Here is a 22,619-nt window from a genome sequence, read left to right on the forward strand (position 1 = left end):
GCTGGTTCGAATTCCCAAGTTGACTAGGTGAAAAATCTGCCTATGTGCTCTTGAGCAAGGCACTTAACCCTCATTGCTACCATAAATCGTTCTGCTAAGTGACTAAAATGTAAATGTACTGTGTTACTGTGAATGTAGGTGCCTAGTTAAATAAGGGTAAAAAATAATAAAGGTCCTAGATAAAAGCGTCTGCTATGCTGTTGCTTCTATCTTCTTCTAATAAGCTCAGGACAGGAAGCATCTTTAATAATAGCTCATTATTTTCCTTTATATACTTCAGATGAGGGCTGGGAATTGCCAGGGACCTCACGATACGATATTATCACAATACTTAGGTGCTGATAGGTGCGATTCTCATGACTCACAATGTATTGCGATTCAAATTTGATATTGCGATTTAATGTTCCAAACATATTGCTCACCATAGTTCTGCTGCAGAGGTATTTAAAAAACATTTTAAAAAATTTACTTTTATTTAACTAGGCAAGTCAGTTAAGAACAAATTCTTATTTACAATGACGGCCTACCCCAGCCAAACCCTAACCTGGACAACGCTGGGCCAATTGTCCGCCGCCCTATGGGACTCCCAATTACGTCCGGGTCGTGATACAGCCTGGAATCGAACCAGGCTCTGTAGTGACGCCTCTAGCACTGAGATGCAGTGTTTTAGACCGCTGGGCATGAAAATAAAAGTGCTGAAAACATGTTGGCTCAGTATTTAAAGCTGCAATATGTAACTTTTTGGACGACTTGACCAAATTCACATAGAAATATGCATTATAGATCTGTCGTTCTCATTGAAAGCAAGTCTAAAAAGCAGTGGATATGTTCTATGTGCGCTATTTCTATGTTTCCCGTTCAACCGTTTAGTTTTTGTGTCTTTCACTTTCGGTTTTGTACACCAGCTTCAAACAGCTGAAAATACAATATTTTTGGTTATGGAAAATATATTTCACAGCGGTTTAGATTGTACAATGATTCTCTACACAATGACTGCTTGTTTTGTCACATGAACTGAAATTGGACAGACTATTAGAAGTTTTGCAACCAGGAAATGGCGGAGCGATTTCAGCATATTGTACCTTTAACAATAAGACGGAGAACAAGCTGTAGGATGTAGAGGTCGACCGATTAATCGGAATGGCCGATTAATTAGGGCCGATTTCATGTTTTCATAACAATCGGTAATCGGTATTTTATTAGCGGAACGCCTAGCCAATATCCAATGGAACAGCGTGGCGCGAAATACAAAAACCTCAAAAATCAAATCATTTCAATTTCTCAAACATACCACTTTTTTACACCATTTTAAAGATACACTTCTCCTTAATCCAACCACATTGTTCGATTTCAAAAAGGCTTTACAGCGAAAGCAAAACATTAGATTATGTTAGGAGAGTACATAGACCAAAATAACCACACAGCCATTTTCCAAGCAAGGACATGTGTCAATAAAACACAGCTAAATGAAGCACTAACCTTTTTGACGATCTTCATCAGATGACACTCCTAGGACATTATGTTACACAATACATGTATGTTTTGTTCAATCAAGTTCATATTTATATCCAAAAACAGCATTTTACATTGGCGCATGATGTTCAGAAAATGTATTCCCACCAAAAACTTCCGGTGAATTTACAAAAATACTCATCATAAACGTTGACAAAATACATAACAATTATTTTAAGAATTATAGATACAGAACTCCTTTATGCAACTGCTGTGTCAGATTTTAAAATAGCTTTACGGAGAAAGCACATTTTTCAATATTCTGAGTACATAGCTCACCATCACAGTGAGCTATTCAGACACCCGCCAAGTTCGGGTCAACCTAAACTCAGAATTAGTATTCGAAATATGCTCTTACCTTTGCTGATCTTCGTCAGAATGCACTCCCAGGACTGCTACTTCCTCAAGAAATGTTGTTTTTGTTCGAAATAATCCATAGTTATGTCTAAATACCTTCGTTTTGTTCGTGCTTTCAGGTCACTATCCAAAGGCTAACGCGCGAGCGCAATTCGAGACACAAAAAGTAAAAATGTTCCATTACCGTACTTAGAAGCAAGTCAAACGCTGTTTAAAATCAATTTTTATGGTATTTTTAACGTAAAATTGCGATAATATTCCAACCGGACAATAGCGTATTCAGACAATGGAAGCCTTAGAAAGTGCAACGTAACACCACAGATACTGTAGTTTCGAAAGGGACGAGAAAGAAGAACTACAATTCTCAGATCCTCCACTTCCTGGTTGACTTTTTCTCAGGTTTTTACATTTACATTTTAGATTCAGACGCTCTTATCCAGAGCGACTTACAGTAGTGAATGCATACATTTCATTTCATACATTTTGTTTTTTCTGTGCTGGCCCCCCGTGGGAATCGAACCCACAACCCTGGCGTTGCAAACACCATGCTCTACCAACTGAGCTACAGGGAAGGCTGCCATATGATTAATGTTATACTCACAGACACCATTCAAACAGTTTTAGAAACTTCAGAGTGTTTTCTATCCAAACCTATCCATATCAGGTTAAAAAAAAAAAAAAAATTGGGTTTTATTATTATTTTTTTCGGGGATTCGTTTTTGCAACCTTACAGTTACTAGTCCAACGCTCTAACCACCTGCCTTACATTGCACTCCACGAGGAGCCTGCATGGCAGGCTGACTACCTGTTACGCGAGGGCAGCAAGAAGCCAAGGTAAGTTGCTAGCTAGCATTAAACTTATCTTATAAAAACTATCAATCTTAACATAATCACTAGTTAACTACACATGGTTGATGATATTACTAGTTTATCTAATGTGTCCTGCGTTGCATATAATCGATGCGGTGCCTGTTAATTTCTCATTGAATCACAGCCTACTTCGACAAATGGGTGTTGATTTAACAAGCACATTTGCGAAAAAAGCACTGTCGTTGCACCAATGTACCTAACCATAAACATCAATGCCTTTCTTTAAAACCAATACACAAGTATATATTTTTAAACCTGCATATTTAGTTAATATTGCCTGCTAACATGAAATTGTGTCACTTATCTTGCGTTTATTGCATGCAGTCAGGGTATATGCAACAGTTTGGGCCGACTGGCTCGTTGCGAAATAATTTGCCAGAATTTTACGTAATTATGACATAACATTGAAGGTTGTGCAATGTAACAGGAATATTTAGACTTAGGGATGCCACCCGTTAGATAAAATATGGAACGGTTCCGTATTTCACTGAAAGACAAACATTTTGTTTTCGAGATGATAGTTTCCGGATTCGACCATATTAATGACCTAAGGCTAGTATTTCTGTGTGTTGTTATGTTATAATTAAGTCTATGATTTGATATTTTTCTATAGAGCAGTCTGACTGAGCGTTGGTAGGCACCAGCAGGCTCGTAAGCATTCATTCAAACAGCACTTTCATTCGTTTTGCCAGCAGCTCTTCGCTGTGCTTCAAGCTGTTTATGACTTCAAGCCGGGTGGGTATAAGTTGTGGAACGCTCCAACAGGAATCTATTCCAAAAACTTCGTAAATAACAAGGTTGCCAAAAAACAACGCATACAAAGTTGTATAGCGGCAGAATAAGATACCGGGTAGGGAGTGGTCTATTTCATTGCGTTTTTCACTCATCACGTTTATTCCGAAAAATGTCTGTCGTCACTCTGGTTGCCTATGGACAAACATTAAGAATAAGCTATGTGGTGAGTTGATGCCTATTCGGCAGCTAGTTAGCTAGGTTTGTATGCGTTGCTACTTTGTATGCGTTGTTGGTTGGCAACCTTTTACTTTACGTTTTTTGGAACAGATTCCTGTTGGAACGTTCTACAAATTATACCCACCCCTTCAAGCCTATCAACTCACAAGATTAGGCTGGTGTAACCGATGTGAAATGGCTAGCTAATTAGCGGGGTGCGCGCTAATAGCGTTTCAAATGTCACTCGCTCTGAGACTTGGAGTAGTTGTTCCCCTTGCTCTGCATGGGTAACGCTGCTTCGAGGGTGGCTGTTGTCGATGTGTTCCTGGTTCGAGCCCAGGTAGGAGCGATGAGAGGGACTGAAGCTATACTGTTACACTGGCAATACTAAAGTGCCTATAAGAACATCCAATAGTCAAAGGTATATGAAATACAAATCGTATAGAGAGAAATAGTCCTATAATAACTACAACCTAAAACTTCTTACCTGGGAATATTGAAGACTCATGTTAAAAGGAACCACCAGCTTTCATATGTTATCATGTTCTGAGCAAGGAACTTAAACGTTAGCTTTCTTACATGGCACATATTGCACTTTTACTTTCTTCTCCAACACTTTGTTTTGCATTATTTAAACCAAATTGAACATGTTTCATTATTTATTTGAGGCTAAATTGATTTTATTGATGTATTATATTAAGTTAAAATAAGTGTTCATTCAGTATTGTTGTAATTGTCATTATTACAAATAAATATATATATATATTTTTTAAATCGGCCGATTAATCGGTACAGGCTTTTTTGGTCCTCCAATAATCGGCATCGGCGTTGAAAAATCATAATCGGTCGACCTCTAATAGGATGACAAATACCGGAGTTTGGGCGCAGGTACAGCCGGCTAGCGGTTTACTTGGGGTCAAATATCGATATAATATTGTCCAAAAATAAGATCACCATATTTAACTTCTCTAGGGCCAGTGGGACGATTTCGTCCCACCTACGTAACAGCCAGTGGAATCCCGTGGCGCGTTACTCAAATACCTTAGAAATGCTATTACTTCAATTTCTCAAACATATGACTATTTTACACCATTTTAAAGACAAGACTCTCGTTAACCTCTCTGGGCTAGGCGGGACGAATTCGTCCCACCTACGTAACAGCCACTTGCAGCCTGTGGCGCGATTTTCAAAACCTTAAAAATCCTATTACTTCAATTTCTCAAACATATGACTATTTTACAGCTATTTAAAGACAAGACTCTCGTTAATCTAACCACACTGTCCGATTTCAAAAAGGCTTTACAACGAAAGCAAAACATTAGATTATGTCAGCAGAGTACCAAGCCAGAAATAATCAGACACCCATTTTTCAAGCCAGCATATAATGTCACCAAAACCCAGAAGACAGCTAAATGCAGCACTCACCTTTGATGATCTTCATCAGATGACAACCCTAGGACATTATGTTATACAATACATGCATGTTTTGTTCAATCAAGTTCATATTTATATCAAAAACCAGCTTTTTACATTAGCATGTGACGTTCAGAACTAGCATACCCCCCGCAAACTTCCGGGGAATTTACTAACAGTTTGCTAAATTACTCACGATAAACGTTCACAAAAAGCATAACAATTATTTTAAGAATTATAGATACATTACTCCTCTATGCACTCGATATGTCCGATTTTAAAATAGCTTTTCGGATGAAGCACATTTTGCAATATTCTAAGTACATAGCCCGGCATCACAGGGCTAGTTATTTAGACACCCACGCAGTTCAGCCTTCACCAAAATCACATTTCCTATAAGAAAAATGTTCTTACCTTTCTTGTTCTTCGTCAGAATGCAGTCCCAGGACATCTTCTTCAATAACAAATGTAGGTTTGGTCCCAAATAATCCATCATTATATCCAAACAGCGACGTTTTGTTCGTGAGTTCTAGACACTATCAGAATGGTAATCCACGGTCACGAGCATAGCGCATGGCGTGACAAAAAATGTCTAAATATTCCATACCGTACTTCGAAGCATGTCAACCGCTGTTTAAAACCAATTTTTATGCCATTTATCTCGTAGAAAAGCGATAATATTCCGACCGGGAATCTGCAATAAACTAAACAGCCGAATTAAAATACTCCACGGGGGCTAATCGCGCACGCGCCTCACTCCATTGTCACCTAATGGGACACTTGAATAAGATGATAATCTGTTTCAGCCTGAGGCTGCCTCGTCAACCTTCATGATTTTCCCGCGTCCTGAGAGCCTATTGGAGCCCTGGGAATTGTCACGTTACAGCTAAGATCCTTACTTTTCAATAAACAGGCCACTGTCAGACAGGCCACTTCCTGCATGAAACCTTGTCAGGTTTTTGCCTGCCATAGGAGTTCTGTTATACTCACAGACACCATTCAAACAGTTTTAGAAACTTCAGGGTGTTTTCTATCCAAACCTGAACAATAATATGCATATTCTAGCTTCTGAGTTGGTGTAGGAGGCAGTTAAAAATGGGCACATATTTTTTCCAAAATTCTCAATACCGTACTTCGAAGCATGTCAACCGCTGTTTAAAATAAATTTTTATGCCATTTTTCTCGTAAAAAAGCGATAATATTCCGACCGGGAATCTGCATTTAGGTAAACAGACGAAAGAAAATAAAGCATGGGGTCGACTCGTGAACGCGCCTAAGCCCATTGTCCTCTGATCGGCCACTTGCCAAAAGCGATAATGTGTTTCAGCCTGGGGCTGCCTCGATATCATTCAGCTTTTTCCCGGGCTCTGAGAGCCTATGGGAGCCGTAGGAAGTGTCACGTTACAGCAAAGATCCTCAGTCTTCAATAAACAGAGACAAGAAGAACAAGATCTTGTCAGAGAGGGCACTTCCTGTAAGGAATTTTCTCAGGTTTTTGCCTGCCATATGAGTTCTGTTATACTCACAGACACCATTCAAACAGTTTTAGAAACTTTAGGGTGTTTTCTATCCAAAGCCAATAATTATATGCATATTCTAGTTACTGGGCAGGACTAGTAACCAGATTAAATTGGGTACGTTTTTTATCCGGCCGTGTCAATACTGCCCCCTACCCTCAACAGGTTAACTGAATCGATTCACCCCATCACTACCTCCGATCTGTGGAATGATATTTGTTGGTTATTAACATTCCTACCAAGAATGTATACATTTTCTCCCTTTAAAACTGCGCGCTGGTGATCATGACACAGAGTGATGGCAACGCATAATATTTTATAGGTACTTACCATTTAGGATGGGTGATTTTCAGGCCCTGTTCTTGAGCTATTGTTTCAGCTGTCTCAGGCAATAGTACTCAGAGGATATGAAGGGTAAAGTTCAGGCCAGTCAATACATTCAAATGTCTTCTCTGAGTCAGGTGGGTGTAGAGGTGGATGCAGAGGTGGATGCAGAGGTGGATGCAGAGGTGGATGCAGAGGTGGGCGCAGAGGTGGGCGCAGAGGTGGATGCAGAGGTGGGCGCAGAGGTGGGCGCAGAGGTGGGCGCAGAGGTGGGCGCAGAGGTGGAAAAGTTACATCGGAACACATTTCATCATTTAATTCAACGTTTTTGAGCAACCTCTTTTTTGGAGAATGCTATATTAGTATTGAATGAGAGTGACCTGATGACGTATGGGAGTTGAATGAGCCTATGACACAGTGTCATGGGTGAATGGTTCTCTAGTGGGAGAGCAAGGGAGGGCAGTGCCCAGATAAATGGGTAATGGTCTCACGGGACCCACAGCTCTCTCTCTCTCTGTGTGTGTGTGTCCTTTGTGTCTGTCACATGGGACCAACTGCTTTGTGTGTGTGTGTGTGTGTGTGTGTGTGTGTGTGTGTGTGTGTGTGTGTGTGTGTGTGTGTGTGTGTGTGTGTGTGTGTGTGTGTGTGTGTGTGTGTGTGTGTGTGTGTGTGTGTGTGTGTGTGTGTGTGTGTGTGTGTGTGTGTGTGTGTGTGTGTGTGTGTGTGCGTGCGTGCGTGCGTGCGTGCGTGCGTGCGTGCGTGCGTGCGTGCGTGCGTGCGTGTGTGTCTTTGTGTGTGTCACATGGGACCAACTGGTAATAACAATGGGAACTTGGTGCAGCCTGACCCTATGACATTATTTCAGAGTCCCATAGCTCAGGATGGGAGATGGGTTCCCAGCAGAGAATGGGACGTGTCTGTCTGTTGGGTAGAGGATAGTGTAGAGAAGGGGACATGTCTGTTTGTTGGGTAGAGGATAGTGTAGAGAAGGGGACGTGTCTGTTTGTTGGGTAGAGGATAGTGTAGAGAAGGGGACATGTCTGTCTGTTGGGTAGAGGATAGTGTAGAGAAGGGGACGTGTCTGTTTGTTGGGTAGAGGATAGTGTAGAGAAGGGGACATGTCTGTTTGTTGGGTAGAGGATAGTGTAGAGAAGGGGACATGTCTGTTTGTTGGGTAGAGGATCGTGTAGAGAATGGGACGTGTCTGTTTGTTGGGTAGAGGATCGTGTAGAGAATGGGACGTGTCTGTCTGTTGGGTAGAGGATAGTGTAGAGTAGGGGACATGTCTGTCTGTTGGGTAGAGAAGGGGACATGTCTGTATGTTGGGTAGAGGATAGTGTAGAGAAGGGGACATGTCTGTTTGTTGGGTAGAGGATAGTGTAGAGAAGGGGACATGTCTGTTTTAGAAATATTGCTGTTGGGTAGAGGATAGTGTAGAGAAGGGGACATGTCTGTCTGTTGGGTAGAGAAGGGGACATGTCTGTATGTTGGGTAGAGGATAGTGTAGAGAAGGGGACATGTCTGTTTGTTGGGTAGAGGATAGTGTAGAGAAGGGGACATGTCTGTTTGTTGGGTAGAGGATAGTGTAGAGAAGGGGACATGTCTGTATGTTGGGTAGAGGATAGTTCAGGCTAGTTGTATTCATGACACTTGAAACTTTAGTGCAAAAGGCCCTGATTTTCACTTTCCTAAAATGTAGATGCTGTAGTCACAATAGCACTTTAGTGCAATGGGGTTTATTTATAGTGATCGCAGTCCATTACCAAAATACATTTGTCAATTGTTAAAAGTACCATGGTTATGTTTGATGAACCATGATACATGTTTCTCAGACTACAGTACTTTTCATTGTTGTGTGGATGTTATAGCTAGACATACAATGTCTTCAGAAAGTATTCACACCCTTGACATTTTCCACATTTTATTATGTTACAGCCTGAATTTATTATTTATTACATTTACATTATTTTGTCACTGGCCTACACACAATACCCTCCTAAATGTCAAAGTGGAATTATGTTTTTACAAATGTTTACAAATTAATTAAAAACGAAAAGCTGAAATAAGAATTCAACCATTTTGTTAAGGCAAGCCTAACTAAGTTCAGGAGTAAAAATGTGCTTACAAGTCACATAATAAGTTGCATGAACTCACTTTGTTTGCAAAAAAAGCAGACATTGAATATCCCTTTGAACATGGTGAATTTATTAACCTCTATGGGACCCCTTCCCGTTCTCATCCCGGTAACGGGATTGCTTGACAATATAGCAAAAATCTAATAATTTCAATTTCTCAAACAATCAAATATTTTACACCATTTGAAAGATAAACATCTCCTTAATCCAACCACGTTGTCCGATTTCAAAGAGGCTTTACGGCAAAAGCATAAAGTTAGATTATGTTAGGACAGTACATTGACAAAACATTACACACAGCTATTTTCAATGCAAAGACAGGCGTCACCAAAAGCAGAAAACCAGCTAAAATGATGCACTAACCTTTGACAATCTTCATCAGATGACACTCCTAGGACATTATGTTAGACAATACATGCATTTTTTGTTCTATCAAGTTCATATTTATATCCAAAAACAGCATTTTACAATGGCGGTGATGTTCAGAAAATATTTATCCTCCAAAACTGCCGGATGAATCTGCGCTACAATTTACAAAATTACTATTCGAAAACATTGGTAAAATATAATAATGTCATTCAAAGAATTATAGATTAACATCTCGTGAATGCATCCGCATTGTCAGATTTCAAAATAACTTTACTGGGAATCACACTTTGCAATAAACGAGGTACTATGCTCAGAAAAATAGGCTAGGCGATACAGGTTAGCGCAATCTTGGAACCATCTAAAATCAAATATACTATTGTAAATATTCACTTACCTTTGATTATCTTCATCAGAAGGCACTTCCAGGAATCCCAGGTCCACAACAAATGTAGTTTTGTTCGAAAAAGTTAATAATTTATGTCCATATAGCTCCTTCTTGTTAGCACGTTCCGAAGGCTACTCAAAATGTACAAAGCGCGCGGGACTTGTCGTGACGAAAGTGAAAAAAAATATTATTTACGTTCGTTCAAACATGTCAAAGGTTGTATAGCATAAATCTTTAGGGCCTTTTTCAATCAGAACTTCAATAATATTCAAGGCGGACGATTGCATTGTCTTACAAAACGTTTCGGAACGAGAGAGTACCCACGGGCACACGCGTCATAGTGGTAATGGCCCTCCCCCTATGACAAACTTTCCAGGACTCTCGTTCGGTCAGTTTTTACAGGAGAAGACTCAAACCACTTTGTAAAGACTGTTGACATCTAGCGGAAGCAGTAGGAAGTGCTACATGTATCCTAATTTACAGTGTGTTTCATAGGCAAAGGCTTGAAAGTGATTCCACACATCAGATTTCCACTTCCTGTTAGGATTTCTCTCAGGGTTTTGACTGCCATATGAGTTCTGTTATACTCACAGACACCATTCAAACGGTTTTAGAAACTTCAGAGTGTTTTCTATCCAAATATACTAATAATATGCATATCCTACGTTCTGAGTTTGAGTAGGAGGCAGTTTAATATGGGCACATATTTCTTCCGAAATTGTCAATACTGCCCCCTCGACCGATTATGATTTTTCAACGCCGGTACCGATTATTGGAGGACCAAAAAAAGCCGATACCGATTAATCGGCCAATTTTTTACTTTTATTTTTATTTACATTTACATTTAGATTACATTTTAGTCATTTAGCAGACGCTCTTATCCAGAGCGACTTACAGTAGTGAATGCATACATTTCATACATTTTTTTTCAGTACTGGTCCCCCGTGGGAATCGAACCCACAACCCTGGCATTGCAAACACCATGCTCTACCAACTGAGCCACACGGGACTTTATTCGTAATAATAACAATTACAACAAAACTGAATGAACACTTATTTTAACTTAATATAATACATAAATACTATCAATTTATTCTCAAATAAATAATGAAACATGTTCAATTTGGTTTAAATAATGCAAAAACAAAGTGTTGGAGAAGAAAGTAAAAGTGCAATGTGTGCCATGTAAAAAAGCTAACGTTTAAGTTCCTTGCTCAGAACATGAGAACATATGAAAGCTGCTGGTTCCTTTTAACATGAGTCTTCAATATTCCCAGGTAAGAAGTTTTAGGTTGTAGTTATTATAGGACTATTTCTCTCTATACGATTTGTATTTCATATACCTTTGACTATTGGATGTTCTTATAGGCACTTTAGTATTGCCAGTGTAACAGTATAGCTTCAGTCCCTCTCCTCGCTCCTACCTGGGCTCGAACCAGGAACACATCGACAACAGCCACCCTCGAAGCAGCGTTACCCATGCAGAGCAAGGGGAACAACTACTCCAAGTCTCAGAGCGAGTGACGTTTGAAACGCTATTAGCGCGCACCCGGCAAACTAGCTAGCCATTTCACATCGGTTACACCAGCCTAATCTTGGGAGTTGATAGGCTTGAAGTCATAAACAGCGCAATGCTTAAAGAATTGCGAAGGGCTGCTGGCAAATGCACGAAAGTGCTGTTTGAATGAATGCTTACAAGCTTGCTGGTGCCCACCACCGCTCAGTCAGACTGCTCTATCAAATAACAAATCATAGACTTAATTATAATATAATAAACACACAGAAATACGAGCCTTAGGTCATTAATATGGTCGAATCCGGAAACTATCATCTCGAAAACAAAACGTTTATTTTTTCAGTGAAATACGGAACAGTTCCGTATTTTATCTAACGGGTGGCATCCCTAAGTCTAAATATTCCTGTTACATTGCACAACCTTCAATGTTATGTCATAATTACATAAAATTCTGGCAAATTAGTTCGCAACGAGCCAGGTGGCCCAAACTGTTGAATATACCCTGACTCTGCGTGCAATGAACGCAAGAGAAGTGACACAATTTCACCTGGTTAGTATTGCCTGCTAACCTGGATTCCTTTTAGCTAAATATGCAGGTTTAAAAATATATACTTCTGTGTATTGATTTTAAGAAAGGCATTGATGTTTATGGTTAGGTACAGTCGTGCAACGATTGTGCTTTTTTCGCAAATGCGCTTTTGTTAAATCATCCCCCGTTTGGCGAAGTTGGCTGTCTTTTTAGGAAGAAATAGTATTCACACAGTTCGCAACGATCCAGGCGGCCCAAACTGCTGCATGTACCCTGACTCTGTTGCAAGAGGTGACACATTTTCCCTAGTTAAAAGAAATTCATGTTAGCAGGCAATATTAACTAAATATGCAGGTTTAAAAATATATACTTGTGTATTGATTTTAAGAAATACATTGATGTTTATGGTTAGGTACACGTTGGAGCAACGACAGTCCTTTTTCCCGAATGCGCACCGCATCGATTATATGCAACGCAGGACAGGCTAGATAAACTAGTAATATCATCAACCGTGTGTATTTAACTAGTGATTATGATTGATTGATTGATTGTTTTTTATAAGATAAGTTTAATGCTAGCTAGCAACTTACCTTGGCTTCTGACTGCATTCGCGTAACAGGCAGGCTCCTCGTGGAGTGCAATGTAAAGCAGGTGGTTAGAGCGTTGGACTAGTTAACCGTAAGGTTGCAAGATTGAATCCCCAAGCTGACAAGGTAAAAATCTGTCGTTCTGCCCCTGAACAAGGCAGTTAACCCATCGTTACTAGGCCGTCATTGAAAATAAGAAAGAAAATCAAAAGCAAATCGGTGGCCAAAAATATCGATTTCCAATTGTTATGAAAACTTGAAATCGGCCCTAATTAATCGGCCATTCCGTTTAATCGGTCGACCTCTACTTTGGATGGTGTGCCAATACACCCAGTCACTACAAAGAATCAGGCATCCTTCATAACTCGGTTGCCAGAGAGGAAGGAAACCGCCCATGGTGATTTCACCATGAGACCAATGGTGTTTTTAAAACATTAAACAGAGTTTAATGGTTGTGATATGAGAAAACTGAGGATTGATCAACAGCATTGTAATTACTCCACAATACTAACCTAAATAACAGAGTGAAAAGAATGAAGCCTGTACAGAATACATATATTCAACATACATCCTGTTTGCAACAAGGAACTGAAGTAATACTGCAAAAAATGTGTCAAAGAAATTCACCTTTTGTTCTAAATTCAAAGCGTTATGTTTCTGGCAAATCCAACACCTCACTGAGTATCACTCTTCATGTTTTCCAGAATGGTGGTGGCTGCATCATCTTATGGGTATGCTTACACATGTTATGCTATAGCCTACCCTGATAAAGGATGTTATATCTTACACATGTTACGGTATATCCTACCCTGATTAAGGCTCTTTGGCAGAAGCGTTGGTCAAATAAATCCACAGCGAGGAGAGACGAGTGTGTGACTTTGTTTTTCAGCTCTACCACACCATGATCGTCTTGTCTGCATCTCCTCCTCTGTCCTTATTATTATCAGTGGTCTGGTCTACATATCATGCCAGGTGTTATTGATACGTCTGACAGCCAGTTGCTCTCCTCCTCTCCTCTGCAGGTGCCTGCCAGGGTTTTCCGGGAAGAGCTGTGAAGTGGTAATAGACTACTGCAGTCTGCTCAGTGTCAACTGTCTGCACCAGGGACTGTGCCTCAGCGTAATTGGTGGATATAATGTAAGTCAGCCAATAGGTGAGGCCTAATGAAATGTGGGAAAGGCAAAAAAAAAGGTTTGATATGATGAGCCATAGTTTATTAGTGGGCTGCTTGGACAGGGGAGTGTTCTGCCCTCTACACATCAGAGAAAACACCCTGGGGCTATTAGGAATGTTTTACAATAGACTACAGTAACCATTAGTGTATAGACTTGCCTGCGTTCCAAATGGCTCCCTAGTACCTATATAGTGCACTATTTTTGGCCATTTTGGCCTCGTCCTTTCCACTCCATGTTCAAAACAAGTGGCATGTTTTGTGTAGTGATTTAGTATGTCTAGTATAGGGGCACCTTGTACCTCAGTTCAGGTTAGTGCACATTCGGGAGTTATTTTGTTTTTATAACACGAACAACCGATGAACACCACTATGGTATGCCAATGTCGGGTAATAAAACGACAGGCAACTGGTAGACGTTAAAGGAATAGTGCGAGATTTTGGTAATGAAGCCTTTTTTACCCAGAGTCAGGTGAACTCGTGGATTCCATTATTTTTGTCTGCGTGCAGTATAAAGGAAGTTGGAGGTAGTTTTGCGAGCCGTTTCCAGTCACTGCGCTAACACTAGTTAGCAATGGCTCGTAAAACAACCTCAAACTTCCTTCATTGCCAAAATTGCACACTATCCCTTTAACCCTCATCTATTTATTTATTTATTTATTACATATTTAGAAACTATCAGTTTCTCACTTTTCATTTCTATTATTTTTGCCACATGATTTATAAACTTGTTTTCTTGCCACTGTTTCAATATCGTTTTGCTGTCACACAATTTCAGCTGTAAACTTTGAATAATGTGCCAAGCAGCCCATTTTATCGACTTGTTTCTAAGAATATTTACATTTGAGATAGTAGATGGCTATGTATTGATAATTTTATGTCGATATTTGTTTATTTAATGTATTATAGTGTTAAGTTCTAGATATGATGATAAAAGGTAAAACCTTCACAAAATATTGTATCTATTTATACACTGCTCCAAAAAATAAAGGGAACACTTAAACAACACAATGTAACTCCAAGTCAATCACACTTCTGTGAAATCAAACTGTCCACTTAGGAAGCAACACTGATTGACAATACATTTCACATGCTGTTGTGCAAATGGAATAGACAACAGGTGGAAATTATAGGCAATTAGCAAGACACCCCCAATAAAGGAGTGGTTCTGCAGGTGGTGACCACAGACCACTTCTCAGTTCCTATGCTTCCTGGCTGATGTTTTGGTCACTTTTGAATGCTGGCGGTGCTTTCACTCTAGTGGTAGCATGAGACGGAGTCTACAACCCACACAAGTGGCTCAGTTAGTGCAGCTCATCCAGGATGGCACATCAATGCGAGCTGTGGCAAGAAGGTTTGCTGTGTCTGTCAGCGTAGTGTCCAGAGCATGGAGGCGCTACCAGGAGACAGGCCATCAGGAGACGTGGAGGAGGCCGTAGGAGGCCAACAACCCAGCAGCAGGACCGCTACCTCCGCCTTTGTGCAAGGAGGAGCAGGAGGAGCACTGCCAGAGCCCTGCAAAATGACCTCCAGCAGGCCACAAATGTGCATGTGTCTGCTCAAACGGTCAGAAACTGCAAGATGAAGGCATTGATGCTATGGACTGGCCCGCCCGTTCCCCAGACCTGAATCCAATTGAGCACATCTGGGACATCATGTCTCGCTCCATCCACCAACGCCACGTTGCACCACAGACTGTCCAGGAGTTGGCGGATGCTTTAGTCCAGGTCTGGGAGGAGATCCCTCAGGAGACCATCCGCCACCTCATCAGGAGCATGCCCAGGCATTGTAGGGAGGTCATACAGGCACGTGGAGGCCACACACACTACTGAGCCTCATTTTGACTTGTTTTAAGGACATTACATCAAAGTTGGATCAGCCTGTAGTGTGGTTTTCCCCTTTAATTTTGAGTGTGACTCCAAATCCAGACCTCCATGGGTTGATAAATTGGATTTCCATTGATTATTTTTGTGTGATTTTGTTGTCAGCACATTCAACTATGTAAAGAAAAAAGTATTTAATAAGATTATTTCATTCATTCAGATCTAGGATGTGTTATTTTAGTGTTCCCTTAATTTTTTTGAGCAGTGTATTTTATCATATCGTCAACGCAAACTTGTCAATGTGGGGTTTAACTATCTACTGTCAAAGTCGATAAAATGGGCTGCTTGGCACATTATTCAAAGTGTACAGCTGAAATTGAATGTGACAGCAAAACGATATTGAAACAGTGGCAAGAAAACAAAGTATATTAATCATGTAACACAAAATATAGATATTTAAATCTCCAAAACAAAAATCATAACATGATTACAGGTTTCCTATGGGTGGTGATTAGGGGTTATCCATGGACATGAACATTGTTGATCATAGGTATTAAAGTATATCTATGTATCACACTTCCTAAATGTACAGACATCTGTTTTCTGAATCTATCCCATGGATTATACTCTAGTCTCATTTAAAGTAAAGGACATTCAATAAAATCTGCTTGGTCTAACGCTGTCATGATATAGATGATTGAGCATTTATTCTATCTGACTACTACATTGCTTATACATTACCATTTGTTTGCAGAAAATGTCAAATTAAAATAAAACATTGAGCAAATGTGAGTATGATGCTAATGAGAGAGCCGTCAGTTAAAATCGGATTCTATGACGTCTTCTGAAGCCATAAAACCATTTCACAACCATAAAATACCCAAATTGTGCCCACTTCATCATAATCCTGCATCGGAAGGCACCTGAAACCAGGCTGTAATGCCCATGGCCCTTAGCTCCTAATTATCCCCCATCAGTCCTGGTCTGTTGCTTTAGATCATTTAGAAGGCTCTGGGGCTGCATCCGAAATGCCACCCTATTCCCTATGTAGTGTATGGGCTCTGGTCAAAAATAGTGCACTATGTAGGGAATAGGGTGCCATTGGCATCTGACTCTGAGCTGCAGGACTGTTTAAAGCTGCCTGTGTTGCTGTGTGTGGATTTCTCTTGCTCCAATCAGTGTCAGTCATAATCAAGACATTGACACTAGTCTGGCGTAATGAGCCATCTCCTTTGCAATTTCTTGATCTGCTACCCCCTGGGGAAATGATGAGGTCGTTTTGTCAGGTCAATTTGGGCTGTTGTCCATTAGATGCGCTGACTGTGTCCTGAAGTTGCCCTCTTTATTCAGTGTAGACTGAAGAGGTACTGGCGTTCACGTCGTAGAACCAAATGAAACCTTCTAATTAGTAAGAACAGAGATACCGTACGCTACCCATCAGCACTTGGATCTGCTGTTAAATGAAACTTTAGTTAAATTAGTGTTGAGATGCACAATGTGAACCGGTCAACTCACTGCCATTGTAGGTTTCCCTGGTATGGATTTCATCAGGAAGTTGCCTTAGTGTAGAGGCATAGAGCTCACCAGTTAAGTCTTAAAAACAGAAATGAAACTTCAGCCATTCCTATGTGGGAAAGAATGGCGTTTTGGGGTCAACCCAAAAAATAAGGTCTGAGGTTAACACAGGCTTAGGAGAACTTATATGTTTTGTTCTATAAGATAATATCAGTCAGTTAACATGACCTTTATGAGTTATGAAGCCTTTATGTGCTTATATATACTTAAAGTTCCACAAAAAGGTACGTTAGCTGATGAAGATTATTTCATTGAACAAACGTATAGGATCTCCTAAGCCTGTGTTTACCACAGAACTTATTTTCAGAGTTTATAAAAACAAAACTCCAAAACCCCATTAATTTCCCCAGAGGCTTTGGCCAACGAACTGGTGCGGAGTTAGCCACCATTTATGCCTACAAAAAGACGACATTACTATTGCTTTCTATTGGTAACCTGCATGGCAGTATGTTGTGTAGAATGTACATTACTCCAAAAAACTAATTTAACCCTTATAATTGGCAGTAAAATATGCGATGCATACCACTGCAGTAGGAGTATACAGGATGTAGTCCAATAACAGACCTGGTTAGTATGGATTTACAAGACCAGATTGGTGATTGTGTTTGTCTGCAGATCAATGATTACTGGTTCATCTCTTCCTCACAGTGTCTCTGTGCTCCTGGATGGATAGGGGAGTTCTGTCAGTATGGAGGGAACGCCTGCTTGATCTACCCAGACAGCTGTATGAATGGGGCCACCTGCATCACCTCAAGTCAACCTACGGCTCCCCCACAGTACAGATGTATCTGTAGCCCTGGTTACACAGGTAAGGGAAAGTGAAAGGTGGATACCTAGTCAGTTGTACAACTGAATGCCTTCAACTGAAATGTGTCTTCCACCTTTAACCCAACCCCTCTGAAACAAAGAGGTGCAGGAGTCATTTAACCCAACCCTTCTGAATCAGAGAGGTGCAGGAGTCATTTAACCCAACCCCTCTGAATCAGAGAGGTGCAGGGGTCATTTAACCCAACCCCTCTGAATCAGAGAGGTGCAGGAGTCATTTAACCCAACCCCTCTGAATCAAAGAGGTGCAGGAGTCATTTAACCCAACCCCTCTGAATCAGAGAGGTGCAGGAGTCATTTAACCCAACCCCTCTGAATCAGAGAGGTGCAGGAGTCATTTAACCCAACCCCTCTGAATCAGAGAGGTGCAGGAGTCATTTAACCCCTCTGAATCAAAGAGGTGCAGGAGTCATTTAACCCAACCCCTCTGAATCAAAGAGGTGCGGGGGGCTTAATCAACATCCAGTGGGTTAACTGCCTTGTTCAGGGGCAGAACGACAGATGTTTACCTTGTCAGCTCGTGGATTCGATCCAGCAACCTTTCGGTTACTGGCCCAACGCTCTGACCACTAGGCTACCTGCCGCCTACTGCGTTAAGTATACACATGTTTGGTTGTTTTCACTGCAACTTCCTTGGTAGGTTGAGAAATACAAATTATACACTTCTTCTGAGTTTTATGTAAAAGTCATTTTACTGTAGTGTTTATTTTGGAAAATATTTTGATACTCTATAAGGATGCACTATTTTCAGAGTATTGATCACTACATATAACTTTAAATATTAAGTTATTTTGCCATTTTAAGAGAAACGTTTGTACATTGAAGTGCATATTGGATACTACTGGTCTTAGATCTGCAGTATCCTATCACACGTTTAATACAGTGTTTCTCCTCATGTGTTTGGATCTGCAGTATCCTATCACACGTTTAATACAGTGTTTCTCCTCATGTGTTTGGATCTGCAGTATCCTATCACATGTTTAATACAGTGTTTCTCCTCATGTGTTTGGATCTGCAGTATCCTATCACACGTTTAATACAGTGTTTCTCCTCATGTGTTTGGATATGCAGTATCCTATCACACGTTTAATACAGTGTTTCTCCTCATGTGTTTGGATCAGCAGTATCCTATCACACGTTTAATACAGTGTTTCTTCCTCCTCTCCACATGCCATCTGCTGAATGTGTTGGAGGCCATAGTTCATGTTCTTCCCAAATTAATATTGTTGCCCTAAGGCGTGTCTTTCCCGTTATAAGGCGTGTCATTCCCGTTATAAGGCGTGTCATTCCCGTTATAAGGCGTGTCATTCCCGTTATAAGGCGTGTCATTCCCGTTATAAGGCGTGTCATTCCCGTTATAAGGCGTGTCATTCCCGTTATAAGGCGTGTCATTCCCGTTATAAGATGTGTCATTCCCATTGTTCATCTTTTCACAATGCCTCTCCAAGTGGATTATTCCATATTCTGCGTTATTTTGTCTAAAATATGAAAGGCAGACGGAGGTTGCAGGACATTTCTTCATTGAACCTGCCTACCAAGGAAAGCAACAAGATATTGTCTAATACATCAATACTATAAGCAGCAGCTATTGGAGTCATTTAACCACTTCTATCCACCCTAAAGGAAAAACATTAACAAATATAGGTTCTCTTAGATATGATAAAAATGAAACAAATACTTTTTTTTAAAACTATTTTTAAGTGCAAAAGCGTAATCCTTGGGTTCGACCAAAAAAGTAATTAACTTTACAGAAACATTTCAATACAATTTTAGACTCATGTCATTTGATAGTTAATGATGCTCCTTGTTTATTCTAAACCTGTACAAAAAGCTGGATGCCATGAAAAGTCATTTTTCAATTTGTTTTAATCATCATACACTATTCATTTCTGGGTCCATTAACCAAATTCCAAATATTTTAGACTCTGTTGAAAAGAGTTTTCGAGGAATACTAGTAAACAAGTCTTTAGATTATAACTTTCATGTGTTTTCCTCTGGTGTTCAACAATGCACATCTTATCGATATATGTTTAATTTGGAACCCAAAAGTAGAATTCAATTCAAATATCTAGTTCTCCATCATACATACAGCAGCCTAAACCAAACCACAACCCATCAGAAGAAACAAGTGGCTCTCTTCATTTCATGTCTTTCGTCTTTGGTCCCTCTCAATCCTGTCAGCAGAACCTCAGTCCCCATCTTAGCTGACACACTCACACCTGTCACTCCGATAAATCCTTACATAGCATTACATGAGCTAGGGCTTTTTTTGTGCTACGCCAGGCTCAAATATCTGTTGCCACTTCGTTGATGGGAAATTGTCTCTCACAATGTGGCAGCACCTCAGTGACTGATGGAACCCTTCACTCCGAGGCGTCCATGCCAAGTGGAACCCTATTCCCTATTTAGGGAACTACTTTTGACCAGGGCCAATAGGGCTCCTCCTGGTCATAAGTAATGTACTATGCAGGGAAAAGGCTGCAATTTGTGACACAGCCCTAGGCATCCAGGGATCCCTTTTTCGATGTGGAATTATGAAGCGTTGAAGCGGGCGGACTTTCAGAAGGCCCGTTTAATTTCAGAACCCGTCTCAAAGCCCCTCAGGACCAGTCTGTCTGGAGTAGATCAAACATTTCTGAGTGCATTGCTCAAGCCCCTGATATTTAAGTTTTTTTATTCAGACTAGAAAAATATGAACTTGCGGCCGATGGTATAAGCATTTATGAAATGCTCACGTACTGCAGATATACGGGTTATGAATGGGTTATGAATGTGTCATAAGGTCCCTATGTAGGTACCCTTCGTATAAAGTGTTACCCTTTATTCTTAGGGAAACTGTACAGACATTGGAGGCATTTTTCACCTTGCATGGCTTTATAGTTTTTTCCCCCAGACGCATATCAAGGGTTTATTTTCTTTTTCCAGGCAGGCAGACAAGGTGCTGTCCAAAAGGCCATCACAAAATGCCAAGCACCTGATTGTAATCTGCCAAAAAATGTCCAGTGACATGCTGAAGAGACACTATGAAACTTTAGAAGGGCAGATTCCTCCGAGATAGGGTATGTGTCTCAAATGGCACTCTATTCCCTATATAGTGCACTACTTTTGATCAGAACCCTATGGGTCCTGGTCAAAAGTAGTACACTATAAAGGGAATGTGGTGCCATTTGGGACGCAGTTCATGCCTTTGTTGTCCGTATCTTTCCCCTGCCTCGTTATATTTCCAATCAGAGTCTCCTAATTGAAATCACACAGCTATTGAAAAGCCAAGGAGTCCCAGAACACAAGTAATTCAGTCTTGTGGATTTAAAGAAGCTAATCTCCGCTCCGTATCCTGTCTCTTTTTATATGGCCCTTGAAACAACAGACTGTCTGACGAACTGCTAGGTTCTTCTCCAAGTGGAAGCAATCATAATGTAAAATCAAGGAGCAGGAGAATATTAGGGTTAATTGCTTTAAAACATCTAATAGGAATTCCAAAGAGTATTTAAGATACTTCCATTTGAGGTTAGCTAAAGGAGGTTTTAAAATATATACATTTTAGGATGACTAAAGAAGTTTTTAAAATATACACATTTTAGGGTTACTAAAGGATTGAATATCATGTTTCTCTCTCTCTCTCTCTCTCTCTCTCTCTCTCTCTCTGCCAATAATATACAGTAGATGGTTGTACCACTGCTTCAATCACCGAACCAAAGTGGTTGTGGTTGTCAGTGTTCATATATCATCAATGTTAGAGCTTAGATTTTATTAGACAACTTCACGTGTTTGCCACCAACTCTTTTTTATTTACTTACGCTGAATGTTTATATTCTGCCCGCTTCCTGTTTCCTCATAAAAGGTAGATTTAGTGGCTTGTGATGTCTCCGGTAGTACTGCACTATTATCTTGAATAAAACACATCTCTACCGATGCATGCCGTACCTCTAAGCAAAGAAAGCAGACAATAAATGTAAAATGGCCGTAGTAAAATGCCCCCTTTCGTTGTTCCAGTGCTCACGTTTTAGTACATCACAGGCCAGTGCTCTACTGCAGACCGGCAGACAGACAGACAGACAGACAGACAGGCAGACAGACACGTGCCTGTTGTAAACCTGTGTGTCTCTCCAATGGTATACAGGAAGGAAAACTGGAGCTATGGTAGAATCTCCAAAGACAAACCGAAAAGGCATCACATTAACTCTGGCTGAAAGAATAGACCTAGCAGTCAACTGGTTGAAATTACATCATTACAAACAGATCATGTAGTTGTTATGACATTCAACCAGTTTACAACCAGATAATCTGATTGTAATGACGTAAGGCCGGCCACATGCTTCAGGAAAACGTACTGTACAGCAGGGGAAGGCAGCTAGATTCAGCCACTGGACGATTTTTGTTAGAGCAAATGGTTCTGGGGCTGAAAAATTATTATAACTAGAAAAGTACATTTCCTGAAGAAAATGTGGTGTGCTTTCTAGCTTGTGAATGATGATTTAATGTATAGGATAGCCTGAACATGTGAAGTTGGTTTGGCATCTCTAGCTTGAATGGTTCAAGAGTTACTGTTGTTGAGTTATTTAATGCAAATGTAGTTTATGCAAATACAGTTGATAAAAGTTTTTAAGAATTGGAATTTTATACACATTTATGCAAATGTATACATACAATGAACACAAATATAAACGCAACATGTAAAGTGTTGGTCCCACGTTTCATGAGTGTCACGTCTGCTCCCGCTCTCCCCCTCCCGGCGCTTGGGGGCGCCAGGCTACCCTGCA

General features: G+C 40.4%; 1 protein-coding gene across 1 annotated transcript in view; it reads left to right on the forward strand.

The window, feature by feature from the left end:
- Window positions 1-22,619, forward strand: part of LOC106577282 (protein eyes shut homolog) — a 222,385-nt gene that overhangs the window by 22,709 nt on the left and 177,057 nt on the right. Inside the window, exons 4-5 of the mRNA XM_045701765.1 lie at window positions 13,488-13,602; window positions 17,683-17,842. Coding sequence (XP_045557721.1) covers window positions 13,488-13,602; window positions 17,683-17,842 — 275 coding nt within the window. The remainder of the gene's footprint in view (window positions 1-13,487; window positions 13,603-17,682; window positions 17,843-22,619) is intronic.

The sequence above is a fragment of the Salmo salar genome, chromosome ssa18, assembly GCF_905237065.1.
Source record: "Salmo salar chromosome ssa18, Ssal_v3.1, whole genome shotgun sequence".
In the NCBI taxonomy this organism is placed as follows: domain Eukaryota; kingdom Metazoa; phylum Chordata; class Actinopteri; order Salmoniformes; family Salmonidae; genus Salmo; species Salmo salar.